The sequence below is a fragment of the Aethalodelphis obliquidens genome, unplaced genomic scaffold (genome assembly GCF_003676395.1).
Source record: "Aethalodelphis obliquidens isolate GAN/ISIS:26980383/991018 unplaced genomic scaffold, ASM367639v1 scaffold68, whole genome shotgun sequence".
Lineage (NCBI taxonomy): Eukaryota > Metazoa > Chordata > Mammalia > Artiodactyla > Delphinidae > Aethalodelphis > Aethalodelphis obliquidens.
The window spans coordinates 1683906-1696559 of NW_020838012.1; the positions used below are offsets into that span (position 1 = coordinate 1683906).

The 12654-nt window shown below is 34.8% G+C and overlaps 1 protein-coding gene across 1 annotated transcript in view; it reads left to right on the forward strand.

Annotated features, from left to right (window-relative positions):
- Positions 1–12654, forward strand: part of MMP16 (matrix metallopeptidase 16) — a 354140-nt gene that overhangs the window by 295981 nt on the left and 45505 nt on the right. Inside the window, exon 7 of the mRNA XM_027089737.1 lies at positions 334–472. Coding sequence (XP_026945538.1) covers positions 334–472 — 139 coding nt within the window. The remainder of the gene's footprint in view (positions 1–333; positions 473–12654) is intronic.

Below are 12654 nucleotides of genomic sequence, written 5' to 3' on the forward strand. Positions count from 1 at the left end.
TTATATTTTGGAAAGCTCACTTAATCCACAAATCTGGCAGGAACTTGTCTGTGCTACCTCTGTTTTTCAATCTAGAAAGCCTTGGAGATAATGTAAACTGCCAAGATTAAGTATTTTTACATTATCTTTTTAACCACAATGTATGGATTAGACATTGGGTAGTTTACTACAGAACGTTTGTGATCATTCTGGGCAAGGTAGCTGTTTCTTTGACTGTTTTGATACAGGCCAGTGATAACAGCACTAGCTTAGCTGTGAAAGCATTAAACCATCACACAGGGAAATTCCCCAAGGTCTCACCTTTGTTGAAAGATGCTTGTGTTTGGTTTGTAGGACCAGTGGTTTTGGCGAGTAAGAAACAACAGGGTGATGGATGGATACCCCATGCAAATTACTTACTTCTGGCGGGGCTTGCCTCCTAGTATCGATGCAGTTTATGAAAACAGTGATGGGAATTTTGTCTTCTTTAAAGGTAAGGAATGTTTCCCATGTCTTGCTCTGCTGTATCTTGGTCATTTTGCCCAGGGCCTTGCTGCAGATATAGAGATGAATAAGTAAAGACTGTTGAGTGAGGTTAGGTAGCTAATTCATTTTATAAAATGAACCACATATGGTGGCTACAAATATAAATGAAGTAAAATCAAAGATAATTTTTAATTCTCTAAGTTATATTTTCTCATTTGGTATCCTCATTTGTAAGTCAAATTTAGGAGGCATTGTGATCGCTTAGAATTTTTAGATTTGACTTAAAAGCACCAGAAAAATAAATACACAAATAAGTGAATGAATGAATGAATTAAAAGTCATTTTTCTATTAACTAAGGGATTTGGATTTTCTTTTTTTAAGAGCATTTGGAGCTGCTTGCTGTTTTTATGCAATGAAATCCATTTCACTTTTTATTTTCATATATAATCTCTTAAACTTTACTTGATTTAGTCAGTTTATGTTAAATAGTTTTCAATAAACTAAGAAATTGCTCAAAAAGACAAGGAAAACTTATGAGTAGAAAAAATTCACCCAATCATTTTACCCAATAAAATTTATTATTTGTTCTTTATCTGAGTGACAAAATTCAATTGCACAAATACTAATGTCTAACATGCAAAAGTGAAATTATCTGGTAAAGTGAACTTAAGTCAAGTGACTGGTACTCCATCTTCTAAACTTACTAATATTCAAAACAATAAATCTTAAGTCTATTGGGGGGAAAGGGAACACAGACTGACTGAGTTGTAGGACTGAGAGAATTGTGAAGAGAACATGATCGGAGGAAAACTAGAGTGAAGAATGAATATGATTGAATGGATTAGCCAAGAGCCTACAGGTCTGAGAATAAGCTCAAATAAGGATTGAGATTGAGGGAAAAGAAAAGGATCTTAACCAAAAAGAAAAAGGCAATTATTCTCAGGATCAAACTAGAAGAATTCATAGCAGTGATGAGAGTAATGAAAACACAGGGTTTGAGAGACACTTGTGATATTTTAAGTGAAGTCCAAACAACACATGTAAAGTGAAAGTGTATACTCAGAATTTATCTTTACAAATTATAACTTGAGAAAGAGGGGTATAGTACATTAATTATAAGAACATGGTGATCCTGCATTCATTCTGCCAATTTTGAGCACTTGCTAGCTGTAAGAACTGAACAGCTACTCAGTTCCCTTTGTCTCGGTTTCTCCACCTGGAAAATGGGATTAGTAGTGCTTGCCATTTTAGGATTAAAGACTAAATTAATGACTACATGTGAAGTGCTTGGTACATGCGAGCTCTCAATAAATGCCAACTATTATTGCTGCTGGTGTGATTACTATTAATATTCCTGCTCTCCTGCTATCTATAATAAGTGTATAAAGGAAGTAACCAAAAAAAAAAGCAATTATTCTCAGGATCAAGCTAGAAGAATTCATAGTCGTGAGAAGAGTAATGAAAACACAGGGTTTGAGAGACTCGTGATATTTAAGTGAAGCCCAAACCATCCATGTACTGTATCATTGTGGAAATGTACATGTACTGTACCATTGTGGACAAAGAAAGGATACATCGAAATGTTCTGAATCTTACGGGCATGATATTTGGAGAAAAATTACCCTCCCATACACTCTTCTTTGGTCCTGTGCTCGGTAGCAGCAGAAAAAAGTGAAGAATAAACCCTAGGCAGCCTATGGCTTGAGGGCTGTCCCATGGGGTCCTGTCTCATCACAGGATGAATAGTGCACTCTGACAAAACTGCCTGAGGAGAAACTGCCACAGTCATAAATCAGTGTTCCTACAGTTCTTTATTGCCTCAGGGCCTTCTCACTTTTTTCATGTTGTCTCTCCTCACTCACTCGCTCTGGAATGGCTAGCTCCGTTTCATCTTTAAACAGCTGGCATAAAAGGGACCTCCACAGAGTGCCCTCCCTGCCCACTCCATTTAAAGCAGTATCTTCCAACTTGCACAGCTCTTGTAAAAAACTGAAATTATCTACAGCATTCAAATGTAAATTTCATGAGAGATGGAGCTTGTTTATATTTTCTTGTACACCACTGTATTTTCAGTTCCCAGAACAGTGTTGGGTACATAGTAGGTGCTTAACAAACATTTTAATGAAAACAATATGGTTAAATATTAATTTGACTCAATAAGGTATTTCTTATGTCATCATGCTAACAACAGGAACAACTCTGTCTCTTGTCACATATATATTAAACTTTAAGAAAGTTTAGCTTGTTAGTGGTGTCATCATTTTTTTTTCATTCTTTCTTTTTTTTTTTTTGCTGTACGTAGGCCTCTCACTGTTGTGGCCTCTCCCATTGCGGAGCACAGGCTCTGGACGCGCAGGCTCAGCAGCCATGGCTCATGGGCCCAACCGCTCCGCAGCATGTGGGATCTTCCCCAACTGGGGAACGAAACTGTGTCCCCTGCATCAGCAGGCAGACTCTCAACCACTGAGCCACCAGGGAAGCCCAGTGGTGTCTTCTTGATATATTGTCTGTATCAGGAAATGTCTAATCTTAGAACTTTGTCACTCCAAGGACCCTGCTGTGATGTTTCCTTCCTTCAGTTTACTCTCCACATTACCTTCAAATAAACCTTCTCAAAACCCAGCTATGAACATCAGCTCCCTTATTCAAAACATCATTGATTATGCAGAGGGAGCCATAAGCTCTGGTTGTTTCCAATAAGACCACTCCCTTCCCTGGTATCTATCTCATTATTGGCAGGAGAGTTAAGAGTCCTAGAACCCTGAGATTTGGGTGACACACCACTCCCTTTCCTACCCTTCTCACAATAGTCACAATCAAAATGAGTGTCTCAGCTTGCCACCATCTCTTTATGGACTTTATCACCTTAAAGTCTAGATAATCAGATTAACTCTCACACCAAGACCATCATCCCCATCTTGCTCTATGGACCTTGAGACCACCTCATCTCTAGCAGTCCAATTTCCCTCCCTGTTTAATTTTCTACATATCATCCAGCAAACTATGTTTCACTTATTTATTGCTCATCTGTATCCCTCTCAATAGAATATCAGTTCATAAGGTCAAGGTTTTCTCTAGTTTTTTTTTTTCTTTTAAATACTGTTGTACTGACAAAGGAGTAATCTCCAAAATATACAAGCAGTTCATGCAGCTCAATATCAAAAAAACAAACAACCCAATCCAAAAATGGGCAGAAGACCTAAATAGAAATTTCTCCAAAGAAGATATACAGATTGCCAACGAACACATGAAAGGATACTCAACATCATTAATCATTAGAGAAATGCAAATCAAAACTACAATGAGGTATCACCTCACACCGGTCAGAATGGCCATCATCAGAAAACCTACAAAAAATAAATGTTGGAGAGGGTGTGGAGTAAAGGGAACCCTCTTGCCCTGTTGGTGGGAATGTAAATTGATATAGCCACTATGGAGAACAGTGTGGAGGTTCCTTAAAAAACTAAAAATAGAACTACCATATGACCCAGCAATGCCGCTACTGGGCATATACCCTGAGAAAACCATAATTCATAAAGAGTAATGTACCATAATATTCAAAGTAGCACTATTTACAGTAGCCAGGACATGGAAGCAACCTAAGTGTCCATCAAGAGATGAATGGATAAAGAAGATGTGGCACATATATACAATGGAATATTAGTCAGCCATAAAAAAATGAAATTGAGTTATTTGTAGTGAGGTGGATGGACTTAGAGACTGTCATACAGAGTGAGGTAAGTCAGAAAGAGAAAAACAAATACCATAGGCTAACACATATATATGGACTCTAAAAAAAAGAAAATGGTTCAGAAGAACCTAGGGGTAGGACAGGAATAAAGTACAGACATAGAGAATGGACTTGAGGACACGGGGAGGGGGAAGGGTAAGCTGGGACGAAGTTAGAGAATGGCATGGATATATATACACTACCAAATGTAAAATAGATAGCTAGTGGGAAGCAGCCACATAGCACAGGGAGATCAGCTCAGTGCTTTGTGTCCAACTAGAGGGGTAGGATAGGGAGGGTGGGAGGGAGGCACAAGAGGGAGAAGATATGGGGATATATGCATAGCTGATTCACTTTGTTATACAGTAGAAATTAACACACCATTGTAAAGCAATTTTACTACAATAAAGATGTTAAAAAATAAACAAACAAGCAAACAAATAAATAAATAACGAGCAAAGGAGGTATACAATTATAGCATATAGAGAGCTTTAGAATAAACCTTATTCTGAGTACACATTAAGTGTCACTAAACATCTGTCAACTGACGGGCAGGGAAAACAAGCCTCTTAAACTACAAAATAAACATTTTCTAAGTAAAAAATAAATAAATAAATAAATAAATAAATAAATAAATAAATAAATAAATACTGTTGTATCCCCAAGATCTTAAACCAGGAGTTGACAAACTTTTTCTGTAATGACCAGATAGGAAATATTTTAGCCTTTGAAGCCCATACCATCTCTATTACATATCTTTTTTTCTTTTTAACCTTCAAAAATGTAAAAACTCTTCTTAGATCATGGGCTGTATAAAAACAGGTCGTTTGTCCTAGTTTGCTGAACTCTGTTTTAAGCAATAACTGGAATGTAGTAAACACTAAACAAATAATTATTGAATGAATGAAGAATAAAATTCAAGTCCCAATCTGTGTTTGTATTCACAGCTCTATACACATTGGTCTCAGCCTATACCAGCCATCCTGGATAACTGTTACTAATGTGTTTAAGCATTATTCTTCTCCAAGTTGTTCTTTTCTTTGGCCCTCTTTCCCTTTTTTTCTTTCTCCTTTATGTTTTTCTCTTCTAATCTGTACTATACAGCAGTACTTGTACTTAACTAGTTTAGCCTTTTATTCCTTCTGTTCACCTGATGCCCATGTTGGTACACAAAGTTATTTAATCATATATTTCCTAAATGTACTTAGTATTAGCCTTGCTTTCATCTTACATAAGAATTTGAAGGTGTGGATTTGAATATAACCATAAACTAATATTATAATTTTAGTTATAAAATATAAATACTGTCTTAGTAATATAAATAAAGCATATGTTATATTCAAGTGAACTTTAATAAATATCTTAAGAATAGGAAGCTGCTAGATACAATTAAAACTTCATATTTTGGTATAATGTGTATAATTTTTGAACTTTGGGCAAAATTGTATGTGTTTGTATGTCATATGCAGTGGGAGTTGCCAGTACACAATTATAAAAACATATATTGCTTGCCTTCTATAGATGTGATCAGTTTTATATTCTTAATAGAATTTTATTGAGTTTTGTTATGTAAAAATATAGTATAAGGGTGGGCTCTGCTTCCAGCCAAGATGTAATAATAGGGATCAGATTTATCCTTCCACCTAAAACCACCAAAAATTGGACAAAGTATATAAAGTGATGATTTTCACGACATTGAACATCAAGAAATAAAGGCAGTGAATCTGGAGAGTTAAAAACAAAGAGAAATAAGCCCAGAAACCGCCCCAGTTTCCTGTCTTGAAAGAATTTCCAGGCTGTGGCCCAACATACAGAAATCCAAGCAAAGCTCAGAAGATTCTCTCAGTTGAGGAGATAGAGCTGAGAGTCAAGTGAGAATAAGGTGGCTATAGTTCACAAGACAAAGTAATGCAGAGGAAAGAGCTGCACAGAGTGAAGACCTAGAGATTATCAAAGAAAACTCCTAAGGGATGGGAGAGAGAATTGGTCAGCATATGTGTGTAAGGATGCAACTGAAGTCTGGAGAAAGAATCTTGTGATAGATATAAAAGAAGCAATGCCTGACCCTCACATAGGGCTAACAGTATTTGTTCCTACCAGTCACGTGTTGTCCATGGGCACTGGATAGAATACTGAGAAGAGTCTTGCCTCAGTAGTGGGGAATAATTATCCCAGAAGGAGCACTATTTCAGTCCTACCTAACAAATCTTAAAACACCTGAAGTAATCAAATTGTTTCTAAGTAACAGTCCTAGAACAAAGCTCAAGAATAATTATAGGGATATAAAAATATTCACCCAACCAGGCAAAATTCACAATGTCTGACTTTCCCCATAAGATCAGGAACAAGACAGGGGTGTTCATGCTTATCAATTCAATTCAACATTTTACTGGAGGTTTTACCTAGTGTAATAAACATAAAGTAAAACTGTCAAAATGTTCACAGACAACATGACTGTCTATGTAGAAAATTGGATGCCATCAACCAATTATCTATAATTGATCAGTGAGTTTAGCAAAATTTCAAGATATAAGACCATAATACAAAAAATTAATTGTATTTCTATATGTTTTCAAGACTGTGAAGGGTCTAAGATTTTACCCTATTTGTAAGCTAGCAAGTTAGCCTGCCACACTTTCATGAATGTTGGCAGAAGACATGAGATTCCTGACTCAGAGAAAAAGAAAGACTCAAAAGCAGTAGCCATTTGTATGAGTTCCCTGAGCCCCAGTTCTCAAAGGGTGACATGAACTGGGCCTGTTAACGCCTATACTTGTAATCAGTTACGTGCAGGAGAGGAGCCACAAGCTTAGAGAAACTAAATTTTTTTTTAACATCTTTATTGGAGTATAATTGCTTTACAATGTTGTGTTAGTTTCTGATGAATAACAAAGTGAATCAGCTATATGTATACATATATCCCCATATCCCCTCCCTCTTGTGTCTCCCTCCCACCCTCCCTATCCCACCCCTCTAGGTAGTCACAAAGTACTGAGCTGATCTCCCTGTGCTATGTGGCTGCTTCCCACTAGCTATCTATTTTACATTTGGTAGAGTATATATGTCAATGCCACTCTCTCACTTCCTCAATAAGCAGTAAGCTGCTTAACCTTTCCCCAGAGGAGGCCTTTTATTTATTTAATTGAAGAGTAAACAAACCCTCCCTTTATTGTGGAGGGTGATGCTTTCTCTATAACCCAAGATTGTTGATATACAAACATCTTTGGAAATAAAGTCCAAAAGAAAGACATTATCAGTGCCTCTGCTCATGAGACATGCTGAGAAGCAAGTGACGTAGGGATAATTTTCTCCCGTCACATACTAGCAAAGAATAATCAATAATTGAAATTAAAAAAAAAAATAAAATGACATCAAAAATATCAAATATTTAGGGATCAATCCAAATAAAATGTGTATGACCTAGACACTGAAAACTACAAAAATTTGCTAAATGAAAGTGAAGAAGACAAAGGGACAAATATGCCTTATTCATGGCTTCAAGAACTTGATATTATTACAACGTCAATTCCTGCCAAATTTATCTATAGATTCAGTACAATCCCAATAAAAATCTCAGCAGGCTTTTTGGTAGTTACTGTTAAGCTGATTCTAAAATTCATATGCAAATTCAAAAGACCTAGTATAGACAAAACCTGTTTGAAAACACTACTTGATTTCAAGTCTTATTTATTTATTTTTTTTGGCCTTGCCATGCAGCTTGTGGGATCTTAGTTCCCCCACCAGGGATCAAACCTGGACCCCCTGCAGTGGGAGCTTGGATTCCTAACCACTGGACCACCAGGGAATTACCTCAGTTCTTATTTTAAAGCTACATTAATCAAGACAGTGTGTCATTGGTGTAAAGATAGAAAAACTAGATCAGTGAAACAAAATAGAGTCCAGAAATAGACTAAAAATATATATGAACAAGTAATTTCTGACAATAATACAGAGAAAATTTAGTGGAGAAAAGATAATTTTTCAACAAATGGTACTGAGAACATAGGATGTTCATATGCAAAAAAATAAATTCTAATCCACACCTTGTACCATATATAAAAATGAATTCTAAGTGGTCCAAAGCTAAATGTAAGACATATAACTGTAAAACAACTAGAAAAAATTAGGATAAAAGTATATGTGACTATGGCTTAAACCAAAATTTCTTATATTTAATGCCAAAATCACAATTCATAAAAGAAAATGGTAAGTTGGACATCAAAATTTTTTAAATTTACTCTTCAAAGACACTAAGAGAATAAAAAGACATTCCATTAATTAAGAGAAAATATTTGCAAACACATATATGAAAAAGGATTTGTATCCAGAATATGTAAAGAATTCTCAAAACTCAATAAAAAGAAAGCAAGCAGCTCAAAAATAAGCAAAGGGTTTGAACAGAAACTTCAACAAGGATAATGTACAGATGCCATGTAAGCACATGAAAAGATACTAAGCAATATTAGTTATTAGGGAAATGTAAATTAAAACCACTATAAGATGCATATTTGTTAGAGTGGCTAAATTTAAAAAGACAGACCATGCCAAAGCAACCATGCCAAGCTGACAATTTCTTTAAAAGTTAAACATACAGACACCATTGCACTCAGACATTTTCCCAAGATAAATGAAAACATTTGTGCAAAGACATCTACACAAATACTCAAAGCAGACATATTTTTGTTAAACAAAAACTAAAAACTATTCATATATCCTCAATAGGTGAATAGATAAACTATGGAATATTCATATAATGGAATACTACTCAGCAATAAAAAAGGATGAACTACTGATTTGTACTATAAATGAATGAAGCTCAAATAATTATGCTTAGTTAAAAACTTCAGACAAAAAAGGAGTACATGCTGTACTGTTATATTAATATAAAATTCTAGAAAGTGCAAACTAATCTATAGTGATACGAAGTACCTCAGTGGTTGCCTAAGGACAAGTGAGATAGATTGGGCAGTATGGAATACAGAGAGGCATAAGAAAACATTTCAGGATGATGAACATGTTCATTATCTTGATTATATAGATCTGCTGGATATGCTGACAGATATATACATATGTTGAAACAAATTACATATTTTAAACATGTGCTGTTTATTGCTTGTCACATCAGTTTATGTTGGAATAGTTTAAGTATTTCATAAATTTAAATATATTGGTGACCATGGGTAGTAAAATTTTATTCCTTCATTGTTCCACATCATATTAATTATGAGCATCCAAATTAATACTGTTCTGGTTCAGTCACTTACTTAAGCCCAGTGATAATCAAGCAGGGTGTCCCCAGATAGCAGAGATGCCTCATTCCCCAGCAACCTCTCTTCTTGGTTAAAGTTCTTGTGCTACTGAGAACAGTAACATGAGAAATTAACTAAATATTAATATAGAATTAATCCATTTACTGCAGATATCATATTTAAAATTATATAATCTCAATTTAATTTAGATGTTACAACTTACAATGATTATATTTTCAAATAAGTGTTCGTATTGGAAATGACTATATAACATATTTTGATGTCCACATTTTGAATAATTCCATATTTTTTATTTTATATTACTTATCTATGTTCTATTTCTTGCTCTCTATTCTATTTTCCCTAGTCTTATTTTTGTTTATATTTTACTATTTTATCACATTTTTGCATAATGAAACAAGGTATAAGTAAGTAGTTAAATATCTTAAGGAATTTTCTTTTCAACCTCACATCTATAGTTATTGCTTTTGTTTTTCCTTAAGAAGCCAGTTCTTAATATCTCCCTTCACTGGTCAAGATGCTACTCAGTATAGCTGTGTATATTTGAGTGTAAGGCTGGTTGTATAAACTGCGAGCCTTTCCACTCCATGCTAGCCAGTCTCATGGTTTGGTATACGTGACACATGGTATACCTGTTGTTGTTTAGAATAATGATGTCTAAACAGACCCCCTCATTCCTCTACTTGATATTTATCAGTGAACTGAGTCAGTCTCTTCTATTTATGTTCAAAAGTTGTTTTATTTAGTGAGAAAGCCCCAGAAATAGAAAATGTATTGCCCTTCAGGGAAGTAATATGCTTTTCTCCAGCAACTTAATGTACTACACACTTTGTGCTAGTCAGCTGTCTGAATATCACTCAGGTAAATCCTGTGTAATAGAGTCATATTTTATAAGCACAATCAAGCCAGGTGTTTATATCCTCGATTACTAGTCATGTTCAGGCTGAATGGTTATGAGTTAATAATATCAAAAATCTATGTTAGAAATTGAGCTGGTGTAAAGTCCTTCAAGAGTTGGACGTAAATTTAAAAAACACCTTCAGTGTTGTCCAAATCAGTAGTAGTCAAAATTAAGTAGTTGAAAAATTGTCTCAAAAGTTGTCTCGTATTGTTGCTATCACTCAATAACTTTTAAGCAGGACTTAACCTATTTGACATTTTCGTTTCAAGAGGCAAAAATCTCTTATAGAATAGGAACCAAAATATCTGAGGCAGAAAAGAGGAGGGTAATAAAATTTGGGAATAAGAAAGGAATACAAAAGATGCATATCAAAAGAGAAGAGTTGTCTAAAATCTGTGGTACCACAAGATGACAAAAAAAGAAAACTTTTGCTTAAGAAATGGTTTATGTGACTTGCATTACTACTTTATTTCAAATGCTCATAAACTGCAATTTATTTATGCTGCTTACAAATTATCACGTTTGAAAGACTTAGGAAATGCTAATGAAGTTCATTTGAGGTAGAAATACATTGCTTCTTACATAGTAAAATGGATAATCTAAAAGATCTTTTAATATAAATATAAATAGATGAATATAGGATTACTTATTTCTGTATAGGAAATAATGGAAAATTGATGCCTAAAAAGTTACATTAAATTAAGAAATTTACATTCAGTGGCCTTGGTATACACAGTAATAGATTTATAACATGTAAACTGTGCTATTTTTTTGAATTAAAAATATTCAGAAAATTTTAATATTAATATTTTATATTGACATGAAGTGACCATCTAAACCAAGGGGCCAAACATTTAATATTTGAAAATCTCCCTTGGTATTTTACCTCTATGTATTTATAATTATTTAGAAAATCTATTGTATGATTTTCTTATGGCAGTTTTTATTTATACTTCAAACTGCAATATTTTTTCATCAATAGTGCTTCTGTGTCGAAATGTTCCTCATTTTCAAAAACTTTTGCCACATACTTTTATTTCTTGTGTTTGAGTTTGAGTTCCCTGGAAAGCAAACACTATGATAAAGTTACAGGGAGGGAAGTAAACCTGTGAAAGATAAAGAGGGAGGAAGCAGGACTGGCACAGTGTCTTGGCAAACCCAACAAGAAACTCCAGGGCAAAGATTGCCCACTAGAGAAGTCCCAGGTAGGGCAGAAATAGTCAGAATCTAGTACCTGCTGTGCTCAGTCAGGAAGCTGGAAGCTGCCTGGAAGCTGCCCAAACAGAGCATGGACCAACAAAAGGCACTCAGCTGACTGCTTGGCCTAACTATCAGATCCAAAGGCATTCAGCTGAATGGCCAGTTCTTTATTCAGGGGAGATCTAAGCCACTCACCTCAGTGTCTGCCACATTTGGATAAGTATTCAAATACTTCTCTGGAAAAATTCTCTGCTTACTTGATAATAAATGCTAGTAACGAAAAGTGGCATGACCTCCAAAATTGGGTATGTATTCAAATTTCTTGAGTAACCTACCTATAAACAATATAGAAATTAAAAGGTAATCCATAATTTCTCTTTCAGATATTTCATCATTAGTGTATAGGAATGCAGGAGATTTCTGTTCTTTAATTTTGTATCCTGCTGCTTTACAAAATTCATTGATTAGCTCTAGTAGTTTCCTGGTAGTATCTTTAGGATTCTCTATGTATGGTATTATGTCATCTGCAAACAGTGACAGTTTTACTTCTTTTCCAATTTGGATTCCTTTTATCTCTTTTTCTTCTCTGATTTGATTGCTGTGGATAAAACTTCCAAAACTATGTTGAATAATACTAATGAGAGTGGGCAACCTTGTCTTGTTCCTGATCTTAGTGGAAATGTTTTAAGTTTTTCACCATTGACAACGACGTTGGCTGTGGGTTTGTCATATATGGCCTTTAAGGAAACACTCCCATTTACCATTGCAACAAAAAACCTAGGAATAAACCTACTTAAGGAGACAGAAGACTTGTATGCAGAAAACTATAAGACACTGATGAAAGAAATTAAAGATGATACAAACAGTTGGAGAAATATACTATGTTCTTGGATTGGAAGAATCAATATTGAGAAAATGACTATACTACCCAAAGCAATCTACAGGTTCAATGCAATCCATATCAAACTACCAATGACATTTTTCACAGAACTAGAACAAAAAACTTCACAATTTGTATGGAAACACAAAAGACCCCAAAGAGCCACAGCAATCTTGAGGGGAAAAAAAAAAAAAAAAAAAAAAAAAA